Here is a 13,473-nt window from a genome sequence, read left to right as displayed (position 1 = left end):
TTGGCAGTATTACTGACAGCTGGATATGAGGTCTTTGCCTTACAACCCACTTCCAGGGCTACCTATACTACTGTGGGCTAGCAAGTTTAGTCCTTGGTAAAAGCATCCAAAGAAAAAAACCTCTTAAATATTTATTCCTAGCTTCTAGGAAAGGGAGGGGGGGTTGTCTCCACATACAGGAGCTTTGTAACTCTGAAGAATCTTGCATTTCATGGCACAAAACTACCATTTTCCTGATGGCAGGTTGTGGCTACCTTTTAATAATCTCCCTGTCTGACAAATTTTCTTCTTCAAGAGACCTGCTTTTCCTCTAATAGGGCATTTACTGGTTTTTTTTTTTCTCCTTTTCAAATAGCCCATAATAATAATAATATTCGCAGACACAAAACATCAAACAGCCTCTCTCCCTAACAGTGGCTGCTAGGTCTGAAGCTCTAGCATGGTCTGGATTCCTTATGAGTTTGTTATTATTTCAGCATATGCTCCCCGAGCTCTTGAACAACCAGATAAGCAATGACAGAAAAGGTGCCACCAAGAAGAGGAGTATGGCTGCTCCTGTGGAGGAACGTCTTAGGCCTGGCTAAGGAAATTGTGAGGAAAACATCTGTCTTGTTGAGAGAGTGTGGCTCATTCTGGCAAGAGGGACAAAGAAGACAGTATTAGCAGTCAATGCCTGTAACCTTCAAGCTGTTGCAATGTCTGTGTTTCTACTTAAAGAGCAACTCAGGTCACCTGCTAGCAAGCCAACCTGCAGGGAGATTACCTTGTATTTGGAAGTGTCCCAGTTATGAACCAGCCGTGCAGGGATGAGGAAGCTGTCATCCACGTGGCAGGTGCTGCAGTAGTACCATCCACTGTAGCTGCACACCTTGGCTTTCCCATTGGACAAGCCTATGGAGCGCTGACAGCCTGGAGAAAAGAGAGGGGAAAAAGTCTGGGTCTCTACACCATGCGAGAGGTACACCCTTAGGATGCAGTAAGAAAAGCAATTATTCCCCCATCGGAAACCCTTTTTAAGTTTTATTTATTTATTTTACCAATGAGACGTTTCTCATTCCCTTAAAGTAAAGAGATAAATATCACTATTCTTGCACTAGGCTGACTGCATATGCTAACTTGGGCATCTATGACAAAGAGTACAGGGAGCCATCAAAGGATACTTAGCACTTCTCAAGAAACCAAGGCAGAAGACCAGCTTTGAGATGCTGGGCGTTTAAAAGGCACGGCCATCTGAAAGCCATGACCTGAAGCTTAGACAGAAAACACCAGACCACAGAAGTACTGCGCGCTTGCCCCAGACAGCTCCCATTGTCCCCACAACAGAGTGGGTCAGCACTGGCTGCCTGGAGGAGCACAAGCCAGCTCCTGCTGACAGCCAGAAGGGACGCTGACTTGGCAGGTAGGATTCGGCCACAGACTTAGCACAGCCAAGGCAAACCACAGTCAGACCACGAATAATAACTGTGAGCAGCAGTCACATTGAGAAGGAGTAGTCCTTGACTAGCAGCAGTGACACAGCTCAGTTTCCTGCAGGTTTTTTTTTTTCCTTACGATTGGATTACCCTGTGTCTCACAAGGTCTGAGGTCTGCCTGGTACTTTTTTCACAGCGGGATCCCTTGCCTCTTCCCATGCCCTCTTCCTGGGAGTCCCTGGGGTAAAACAATATACTCAAAAGCTGCTGCTTTAGTTGGAAAGAATTAATGCAGAGCTCTCCTTCACCTGACCACCTGTTTTCACAAAACACAAGAAACGCAATGTATTTGACACCTCTGCCTATTCTCTCAATGGTGGCTAAAACGAGCCAACAGGTTCAAATAATATTAGAGTGGAGGGGTGAAGACAGACAGCACAGTCACATTAAACAACCTGCTCAGGAAGTGAGGCTAAAAATGTTTGGATAAGATACAATGAGATGTCTGTGGCTCTTATTAACACCTCTTTGACACAGCACACATGACAGTATTTCTGCTTTTCCTTCAAATGCTGGTGTCCCTGTATGACATTTACAGCTACAGACACAATTAGCACCAAAGCCCCACTCCGGCACGTGCTGTATGCTCAGACAGTCTCTGCTGGAGCTGGTTCACAATGCTGATTAGCAGAATCCTTGTACATCACTTCTACGGCAAAAGCATTGGTTAAACAGTTTTTTAGGCAGAAGCCAACTGACTGACTGCTTTTGTCAGTATAACTGATTTTGTTTAGTGTAATTACGTAAGTTCTCCCACTCCTTGTACATCACTTCTACGGCAAAAGTATTGGTTAAACAGTTTTTTAGGCAGAATTCAACTGACTGACTGCTTTTGTCAGTTTATGTCAGTTGATTTTGTTTAGTGTAATTACATAAGTTCTCCCATTAAAGGCATCTTTTTTTCCCCAGTAGAAATTATCCTGATTTGAGAAGAGATTGCAGCTCAACTACTCTAGGCATAAATTGAACTCCTTCTTAGCTGATGCTACCATGTCCCCTCTGCTCTAATCAAAATAATTAGAATAACCTGACCAACATAATTAATTCACTTCCTCCTGTTCCACACTCCAGAGCCATTTGGCCATTGATTCTCTGCAATACACACTATCAAATGAATCAGTGTGGGACATGTCCTGTCTCCATTTCTCTCCCCCTTCCCCCCCCCTTTTTTTTTTTGAAGTGAAACTATGCAGTTTCTTGAAAAAGGCATATATACAAACAGGTCAGTTGATGAGAGAGATACTTATGATAATGTCTCCTCCTTTACCATTCATAAGATCAGAGCATAAATATAAACATGTATCTCAAGTGGTATAACTCAACATACATAATGCAAAAATATGATCTCATCTTAGCTAATAATCAAACAGAATGCCCAAACGTTATGACTGTAAACTATTATCACTGTAGAAATAATTTCTGTATGGTAAATATTAGCAGAACTTTTTGCAAAGCAGTATTTTTAGGGCAGAAAGAATGCAGGTGTACCTTTTATAAGGGTAAAATCAATTCAAGTAATTCAGCAGTGTGTTACAAAAAAAGATGACCTATGACTGTGGCTTGGGATCAGAACTCAGGAGTCAAAAACTTCGTATTTCCCTCGGTGCAAAGCACTCGTTTTCCCATCTTTCCTTTCCTGTTCTTTTCTTTTTTTAAAAAAGCACTTTCCTGACTAGTCAGTTAAAAGCTTCCATGCAGTCCTGCTCCACTGTGCTGTTATGGATGAAGTCAGCAGGCACGCCTGGGTAGTAAGCTCAGTATCAGTGCTCTGTAGTGCACACAGAACTATTCCTTCAATTTTTAAAATGTATTCATACACAAAGGTGAAAGTTTTGAACAGCTGACAAGACATAAAATATCAGTCCTGTTCATCTGACATGACATTCCTCTGACTAGTAGCCCTGGAAGATACTTGCAGAAGGCATTCACGCTGTTGCTACGGAGCCCACGTTTTTAAAAGCACGACAGAGGTAAATCTTGCCTCTCTGTAAAGGAACAGAGAAGCACACCCACTCCTCTCCTCATGGAGCTAGATGAAGGAAACTACAAAAGAGACCATTCCCCTTTCCCAAGCTAAAAGGGAACAAGCCCTCAGAGAGGATGTTTGTGTTAGCAATACCTCAGTACAGCACATTCTTCCGTGTCAGCCTTGCTAAAAGAAGCGAAAGGTCCGAATCTTTTTCCTCGCTAGTTGCCTCTGCATTTCCTATCACTGAAAGGCACTGAAGCATTCATCTTTATACTTCTACTGGCTCCAACGTTAGCCTTCATTAGATACAGCCGTCACCTCACACTCAATGAAACAGACTGCTAAATGACATGTAGCATTTTCTAGCTCAGTGTGTTTGGACCAGCTGATGAAGTACTAGTGGTTAAAGCCATGTCTGAATGAGACTAAAGTCTCCTAACTCAATGCCATTGAAAAATTCCCCAGTAGCCAACACTTACTTGTCTGGGGGATGAAAATGGGGATGGGACAGGACACACTGATTTCACCTGCCACCGTGCACTCCTTGACACTCTAGAGGCTGCTAGTTTGTCTTAGTGCCCTAACTCCTTTACGTTAGACCGAAGGCAAGAATAAGCTAAACTCCAATTTGAATTGCCATCATCCTAAACTAAAATGTTTGCATTTGAGAAGTGACCATTTTAAGGCCTATTTTCTTACAACCTCCTAGAGCCAGAAACTCACTGCAGTCCACAGAGTTGTTTTCTCAGGGGAGGAATGACAAAGCACTGAAGTGCCAGGGGGACTTCCCTTCTCCTCCCTATGTCCAAGCCCATAAGAACTGAAGGTCTCTGGGGTGAGGAGGGTCTCAACAAGCAATCTTGGACTCTCTCCCCTTCAGAAAGGCCAGTTTTATAAAGCAGAGAAAGTGGAAGAAGTTCCTACCCAAACAGCATGCATTGCCTTCTCCCTTATTTCAGCCCTTCTCCGAGACCACATTTCTTTCTTTGTTCCTCAGAAACACAGTTTTACACAGACTATTTCTCATTCCTCTTCATATCCTCAAGTAAATCATATTCTGCAAAGCTACATAACAGTTGTAAGGTTGGGGTATTTTAGATGAGAATGTGGCACTGGCACCTACCTTACATTTTCCCTTACCTTACAAGCTTCGCTGTTTGAAAATCATCGTCTTTTCCATTCCTATCTGTTGTGAATCATAATGATGGCTATTTCTACAATCCTTTCAAATCAAGTTATCAAAGCACTGATTTTCTTTGATGTTATGCAGTTCAAAGTGATGTAGTGTGACAAACATATTTCTGTGGCACAGACCATTTATGCTACTTTGTTTTTTTAAGATGGAAAAAATAGAGCAAGAGCGAGAGAGAAAGAAGAGGAAGAAGGAATAGCTTGTGGCTTAATGCCTTTGGCCTGCACCTGGACATTCAGCTACATAAACTTGCCCTTATGTTTACCAGAAGCAAAGCTAGTACTGATTCCTGACATTAAACTCTTGAGCATCCCTCCCAGCAATATAGTCAGATGTAGCTGACCACCTCTGAGATCGATAGCACAACTCAACATATAGTTTGGGGTGAGGGAAGGGTTTGCAGAGAAAACACACGCTTGCCTATAGCTAGAGAAAGCACCTTCCAAAGGAGGGGGGGGAAAAGCAGCACAGCTTTCACCGCCTCTCTCACCTATTCCTAATGCTCAGACAAAGTATTATCCATAAAACATCTGTACAAAGGTCTGGCAAACCCTGAGCCTAGAGCAAGGAGAATACTGCAATATGTAGTATTACCCCAAATCATCCCTACCTAAAGGATGTTATAGAGCAAGCTACAGAGGGAAGAAGTGTAGCTGTAGCTATACCGTTAGCAAAGTGAGGGAAGAAGTAATCCCAAACCTTTCATCACAGAAAATATAACAAAACAGCCTTGGAATCAAGCAAAGAAAAATGGGGTTAGGAAAAACAGCAGCAAGAAAGTGCTGCTGGGCAGAGATGAACCTCTCTCAACAACATGTCTGTGAGCAGAGCAGGAGTATCAACATCAAGAGAGGCCCATCTGCAAGTGCTAAGACTTCAGGAAGAAAGAAGTACAGGAAAATGAGGTTAAAGAGTTACGACAAGTCTCTCTCTGACTTAAGGTGGTGGTGAGGATAGTACGGAGGAGGAATCCAAGACACTTGAATACAATTCCTCTTCTGCAAAGTGTGGAAAACGCCATTTCTGCTGCTTTCAGGTTGTTGCATGCTCTTACGGTCAAGGAAGACAAACACAACTATTCTTTTTATCCAGATACCTTTTTCTTCAATCTTTTAGTAACGAAAGATTGGAGTAGCTCCACAGTGAAACAGAGAAAGTGGCAGACCAAACAAGAATTAAGTACACAACTGTTTTCCTTATTCAATAAAGTTCCTTGCTCAGTATCAGAAAAAAAGCAACTCCCTCGTGATTGTGTACCATAATTAAATCTGTGACAGATTAGCCTAGAAGCTAATTCATTTAGAAACAACACAGAATATCAAGAAAAGAAAATGACCCACAGACTTCAAAAAGCTTTCAGCTTGATAAAGCCATAAAGCAGACTAAGCAGAAGGAGCACAGCAACAAATTTTCAGAGTTTTAGATCAGACATACAACATTGCTCGAGCTGCTCAGCACAAACAGAAAGAGAAGGTGAGAATGACTTCATTTGCTGGCCTTGTGTTTCTGTGCATCTATTCCAATTCACTCCACCACGAGAAAACTCAAACTCACGAGCAAGACACACTAACAATCCAGCTCAGTTCTCCCTCAAGCCTACCCAGGTTTGAATTTGCATTACACTTTGTCCTTTTCCCTGCATTACTTTTTTTTTTCCCAAAGCAATTATCTTTCTAAAGAAATAATCAAAACCTCATAAACCTCCAAACAAAGTCTGATACTTAACTCACCTTGCCTACTTTTTTGTGAGCTTCTTATGGACTTTAAAAAAAACGACAGCAAAACCTTAACAGATTAACGGCAAAAAAATTTCCCTGTCGAAGCCATGTGATCCAGTTATTATCATCTAAGCAACATATAAATCCCACATTATTTATGTCAGCAATGTACAAATCCCACTTTAATTATAATCTAGATCAGCTCCCCTAGAAATAAGGAAGGGTTCTCTAGTCCCCAACTGCCAGACTAATTTTTTTTTTAAAAAAATAGACTCCAAAGGACGGACCAACCATTCTGAGTCAGTGGAAACCTTGACTATTAGCTGGAGCTCAGGACTAAGCCCTAAATTAACAGCCTTCCCATCTTCGTTAGTGCCGTTTGAAGATACAATGCATAGCCCTGTCTTTCCTGTCTCACACAATCCAGCTCAGCTAATTTAGCCTACCCCGTCTAGGCTTGCTGGCTACAGGCTCTAAACTGGGCTGGAGAGACAGGCCACTCCAGATGGAGTGACCCATCCCATCGTACTGGTGATGTCTCACAGGCGCACTGCCGCAGAGCATCCCTCCAAGGCAGATGAGAGGAACGATCCCCTAGGCACCCAGGCTTTCTTCCAATCAGTGAAGATTGGATTAGCCTAGACATCCAATATTTAGACTGGTAGGGGCAGGCGAAGTAAACGCCACCCTTTAGTGCCAGTCATGCTGAACATGCAGAGCTGTGACCTTCTGCAAGAAGACAAACAATAAAAAAACCACATAAAATCACTGGTGGAAACAAGCCAGGTGATAGCACATATACATGCACAGGCAACTTTCTGCATGTTTGTATTATACCTATCCTTTGTAGAAGATAGCATACAAACATGCTGCAGGTTACACGGCTAAGTTCTGCCTTCCCAATAAAATAAGAGTAGTTAAGCCTGCAAATTTAACACTGAAAAAACCTAAATGTCAAAGCATAAGCTTGCACTTTGCCTATATAAGTCAAGAACAACATTTCATCAACAAATCAGGAGCAAAAAATACTAGCTGTGCGTCAAATGGTTGCAACAAAACTACACTTTTGGAAACCAGCTTTTTATTTGCTTGGATTTCCTCACTTGAATTTCACCAGAGTACAGGTTCTTTTACCTCTAGTGTCAAATGCTGAGAAGAGCTGAGATACCATTCTTCCCAGAGAATTTGTTCCAAGGGAATTACAAACAGCTACGAAGACACACTTCACACACAGTTATACTTTGTGAATCCTTTAACGCGTAGCCAGTTTGCATCCTCCTAGTGCATCCTTTCAACACCTTTCTCCCCATTCCCAGGACAACAGCACTGCGGAAGAATACCATATACCTCAAGCTAATTTGCTATTCTTTCCCCCATGGCCTTACAGGATTATTCTGTGCAGTGTCTGGCGCTTTGCTGAGACTCTGAAGTGCTGTCTGACAGAAGGGAACGGGAGCTCCCGTGCAATGACTTATTGGCAGGACTCAGTAATTCACCAGCTCTTTAGTCAGGGATGGGAACTGAACTGAACACACTTTCTGGGCCAGCTCTTGAAGTCTGCCAGCTAGGAGTAAGTAGATAATTTGAGCATAGTTAATAATGATATTCCCATTCCTACAGTTGATTACACTTGTGCTTGGTTTTATACGCTAAGAAAGTAGACAAGAGAACATAGCAAACACAGGCCAGCCATTTGTGTGACCAGAGCAAACGCTGGTGCCAGTGTCCTCAGCTGTGGCCAGGTCATTCAGCAAAAGGGGTCTCTACTTAACTCATTCTTCATTTCTGCTCCACAGTTAGTTTGAAGAACACTTACCCCTGCCCCACTTACTCATTTACTTACACTGAAGGCTACCTGGTTTGCTAAGTTTCACTTACTTGATACAGCAGCTATTAACATACCTAGAAATAACCAGCTCTGTTTCTGTTTGAATGCACAGCTGGCTTTGTATCCCCTTTTAATATGAGGAACAACTGTGCAGTAAGTGTGGTTATGTATTTTTGCCAATGCTATTTGGCTGAATTTCTTCTTGGTTGCACATCACTACCACAGCAGTACCTTGGGCACATGCAGTATTCAGATTTACACCGCACAGGTATGTATCAGAGTCTATTGATGTTACGGAAGGAGAGACTCAGAACCTGAAACCTTCCCACCAGTTGGCCTGTGGTTTGTCCTGTACCTTCTTTTACATTCCCCCTGATCTGATTCACATGTAATAGTTTTGCCAGTAATACACTGCTTTGGCATGTGACAGAAGTGGGGGGAATGGGGGAGCCCTGCAAACACACACACACACGAATGCCCTAGTTTTGTGGCAGCGGACCTAAAGCAGCCATTTTCCTTCTGTATTTGTCCCTCAAGACTGCACGCTTGCATGGATGCTCTGATGCTGAGCAAACGCACAGCACGTATCATAGGTTTTTTTCCAGAGCAGCATTAAGAGGGGCTCCTGATGATGCCAGCTTCTGTGAAACCTCCAAGATTCCCACATCTTTGCCACATCTTCTGCTCTGTCAAATTTTGTTAAAACAGTCAGGCAGATTCAAATCTTACCTGGATATTTAGACTCCCTGTTTTTGGCATCCTCTTCTTTAAACTTTATGCCAAAAGATTCCTCAAGACATAAATGGACCAAAAAAATCTCCAAGTAGCCAAGGGTTCTTTGGGGGCAGTGGAGCTAACACCAAGCACCCACAAGCTGGGAAGAAACAAGGCACAGCCAAGGACAAACACAGAGCCTATGCTGAGAGTAGAGACATGCTCACACACAGCAGAACCGAGCTCATACGAGTAAAAGAAATAAGCATGAATATTTTGTTTGAGGTGGAACAAAAAAAAAAAAAAAATCAAAAAAATAACATACTGAAAACCTGCAGAGTTGTTCACAGAGGCAGGTGAGAGCAATGGGGTCACAAATGCCCTTTAAACCTGGCAGGAGGAATATGTAGATTCATCAGCCAAGACATTCCTATCAGCTGTTCGGCCTGCAGGGCTGAGGCAAAGAAATCAGTCAAACACCAGCTGAGGATTGCAAAGCGCATGTCAGGGTGCAGCACAGGCGCTGAACTGGCCAAGCACTCACCTAAACTGCCCTTCTGGGCAGCAGCAGGTCAGTGTCAAACCTAAATCCTATGAAGGGGAAAATCCCATTCTGCGAAGGTGCCAGCCAAATCCAGGAAGGTGAAGGACCTAACCTTCTACCAGCTTAGCTAATAGTTTTCACTGCCATTTCCCCTAGTCAAGCCATCCTAAAACTGGATTGAAGACCTCGCTCACCTTTACCGCTGAAGATTAAATGGCTTCTGTGATCAAAACCGATCACTGATAACAGGTCTAATCAACTCAAGCAAGTAAGAGAGATACCATGCGGTATCTTTTGATCTCTTCCCAAACAAGAGCTGTCACATGGGCACCGTGGACCAGCAACGTTGTGTTCTGAAAGGTAGGTGCACTGCAAATTAAGTACTCCTTGCTACATAAACTCAAGGCACCCTTGTCTGGAAACCTTCCTCCCACTCCTCCCCACAAGTCAGTGGCCTTGTTTAGACATGGTGTATTTTCCAAGTACTAACTTAGACATGGACGATGTTTTTTCAGCTCAGCTGATTTTTGGGTAGCAAAGAATAAGAGTTTAGAAATACCACCATTAACAGCGGAAGTTTTACTTTTGAATCAATAGAAACAGAGCCTGAAAGTCACATACAAGACTGGAAGAGTGTAGTCTAAAGTGAAGGTACTTAAACAATAAAACCTTTACAGTGCAAAACACATTCTCAAGGGATTTTACATTCTCAAGTAGAGAGAAGGCAAAAAGCTGCTGAAGTCTTGGAACAAAGAGATCAATTGAAATGAAACCAAGCACAAAATATATACAGCACTTGGAAAACACAATCCTAAAAACCCTGGACAGGTGAGAACAATTGTTATTTGGGACTAAAAATGTGACAAGAGTGCTGACAAGCTTCCAGAGGACCTTCTGGTACTTTATTATTGTGCTATGTTTGCCAAATTCATCCCCTAGTATTCTTATTTCAGTGACATGCTACAAATAGGTGCTGGGTGTGATGACAGTTCACAAAGTATTTGCTAAATTCAAGGAAGGAGCATCTATGCTTTTCAACTATCTGCATTTGAGAAGTTTCAACTATATGGCTTTTTGAGAAGTTGAACAAAGTCAACATTGAAGCCGGCTAATGCTTTTTTCCTTTTTTTTTTTTTTTGTTTTTAAAATCATACTTGCTGGCTTGCAAGCTATTAGGACAATACTTTCTTTTCATTGAGGGGGGGGAAAAAAACAAAACCCAAAATTTTACTGTTAGTGCAGTAGGGGCTGGTTTCAGTCCAGTGGGCTGAGCTAGAGCAGAGGTTGCACGAGCTGGTGGTGTTGCACTGGACTGTCCCTCATCTACACACTTGATCCCAGCACCAGAGGCAGAATGACTGCTTGAAAGCCAGCAGCTTTCCACCTACTGCTCAATTTAACAGGGCTGCAAGCTCAGGAAATAGCCCATTTACTAACCTTGGCTTCTCTGCGCCTAGTGTTCAGCTCAGCCAGCCAAGTCAGCGGAGCCCTAATAGCAGTATTTATTCTTTTGGCAAGATATGGAGAAAGCAGGGAGGAGAAGACAGAAGGCACCCCAGAAGAGGAGCAAGGAAAGCCACACAGACAAATAAAAGGGTGTATAGCACATTTTGCAGAAGGCAGAAACTCCCACATCCATTGGGACTTGCTGTCTAAGCAACAAGAGTTCCTGGCAGACACAACCGACTTCTCTGGAAAAATGCTTGTTTTAATAAAGGACAGGGAGAGAAAAAATAAAAGGTGAAAAGGAAGAGAGGCATCAAAAGAAAAGGAGCAATGCAAAAACAGGAGGCAAGGGCAGAGGCTGTTTGTCTTCCCCATCTATGGAAACCTGAAGGCACATGCCAAGGGAATAGCAATAGTGAAGGGCAGCTGAGGACATTTGCTCCTTACAGACCTCCAGGAGAGTTCCTCCAGGAGAAATGCCTGCCTTTCCCCGGGAGCCCATAGATGGCCCAACAGGGAGACGGGACCGCCACTGAAGTACTCACATCCAGCTACCGCCGTCTGCAAGCCAAACGTGTGTTGATGGATGCCACCTCATCCCAATTTTGTAATGTGAACAGTTTGGGGATTTCTCTTGAATCCAGGTGAAATAAAGACATAAAAAATAATAACATATTGCCCCCCAACAGATCATCCTCACATGATGCATGTCTCTCATTTCCTGCATATTAAAGAACAAACCATAAATCCTGATATTTACCAGCTTGGACTTGCAAACAACTTTCACTTCATATCCATTTAAAGACAAAGGGTAGGTCCCTCCAAAGTCTCACCTGAGCAGACCAACGCTCACAAATGCCACCCTTGCTCAGAGCCCCAGACACTTCCCACGGGAACATGGCTGTACCCCAGTGACAAGATCAAGCCTGCAGCTATACGAACGTGCAAAGGACATAGGAGGCTGCCATTCCGGTGCCAGCAGTTTCTACTTAACCCTATATTCCAAAATGTATTGCTGTTCCAAGCCAAAAATATAAATATTGGCAGCAAAGGAAAAAGTGTTTCTAACAAACATGCCTCTCCGCTGTTAATCAGTGGCCTATTCGTTAATTTTTGGAAATTATGAGAAAAAATGCCCTGTCCTCCACAGTGAGACAAAGAGTTAGAAGAAAAGCTTTTGTATCTGCTCATCAAGCAAAAGAAAACTTTTTTCAAGCTGCTCTTCTGACTCCGGCATATCAACAGTTTGTCCCCCCTGCCCCATGCCTACATTTGACACCACCGCCCTGGCTTATATCAGGCCTTGAAAAGTGCTAGTCAGACTCCAAGATAAACTTGTCAATAGCGAGGCACAGACATTCCTATTCTTCCCTACCTGCTTGTGAGTGTCAGCTGTTTGTCTGGGAGCAGTCCCTTGAAAAGCTTTTACTGGAGGAGAAAAGGAAAGGGGGATGCAGAGGGCATTTCAAACAGGGGAAAAAAAAATAATCGGGGAGGGGAACCCCACAAAGACTGCAAAGAGAAAATTAAAAAAAAAAAAAAACACCACCCTGTCCCCATCAGGTCCTCCCAACAACCTTCTTTATCAGAGGTTCATTGTCAATCAATTAGCCAAGACAGCAGGGGTCTGTAGGAAGGGGGGTAGCTTGAGAGACAATGGTCTGTCCTGTTGTATTACTATTTAATCACTTTTCCTAAATAAATAAAGCAGCCCTGAGGTGCTGTCATGTCAAGGGAATTTATAACAAAAAAACCCTTCATTTTTCATTGGTCATTACTTTTCCTTCCCTCCCACCCCTGCAGGACTAGAGAGGGTTATTACTGTAGCCTTAAGTTCCATCTTTGTGTTGCTTGCCTTTGATTCCCACTCGGACCTTGCCACTTTCTGGCACTAATTTGTCAGGCCGAACAAAGGAGGGATTTGTACCTCCTGTAAGGTCTCAATTAGGAAAGGCTTCTGCTGTATTATGTGCCATTGGGACAGGACACAAAGACGGTAATTACAGGAATTTGCACTAAATGGCTGAAGAATTCACAGCAAAACTTTTCTTCCTCCCCCCTCCTCATCCTTTTCCAAGCTTACCCCTCCCAGCAGCCCTGGGGAAAACCCGCTCTCAATGCCTGCAAGCTGTAATTACCAACAGCAGGCCCCTTAGGTTAAACAGCAGCCCATGCAGGGGAATGGCACAAACTGCCTGCGGGGACCAAGGTACAAGGAGGGAGCCTCAGCTTGCTGGTGTGCCTCCAAAGCCTCCTCAGCACAAACTTTTCTGAGCCAGGCGAGTTTCCCCAAGTTTCTCCCGGTCAGAATTACAACTATTCACGTCTTTGCACCATGGTAACAGCTAGGAGTTCCAGCCGACTCTCAAAGACCCAACTTGAAGACGGCAAAAGGTCCGCTCCTACCATAAGTGCCGTGCATCCCCATCCTCAGGTACAGGGAATCCCGGTGGCCAGCTTCTCACAGACTTTCTCACATGTCTCTGCACACAAGTGTTTGTTCAGTTTTGCAGACTAAAAGGAGATCACAGGAGCACTGGGAATGTCTGTAAATTAGGAAAAGACTCCATGCAAGCCTGACATGGTCAGA

General features: G+C 43.4%; 1 protein-coding gene across 1 annotated transcript in view; it reads right to left on the bottom strand.

Annotated features, from left to right (window-relative positions):
* PLEKHM3 (pleckstrin homology domain containing, family M, member 3) overlaps window positions 1-13,473 on the bottom strand; it is a 74,450-nt gene that overhangs the window by 46,214 nt on the left and 14,763 nt on the right. Inside the window, exon 3 of the mRNA XM_009890192.1 lies at window positions 764-909. Within this exon, the coding sequence (XP_009888494.1) occupies window positions 764-909 (146 nt within the window). The remainder of the gene's footprint in view (window positions 1-763; window positions 910-13,473) is intronic.

The sequence above is a fragment of the Charadrius vociferus genome, unplaced genomic scaffold (assembly GCF_000708025.1).
Source record: "Charadrius vociferus isolate BGI_N301 unplaced genomic scaffold, ASM70802v2 scaffold147, whole genome shotgun sequence".
NCBI lineage: Eukaryota > Metazoa > Chordata > Aves > Charadriiformes > Charadriidae > Charadrius > Charadrius vociferus.
This window is presented reverse-complemented; position numbering and strand designations above follow the sequence as displayed.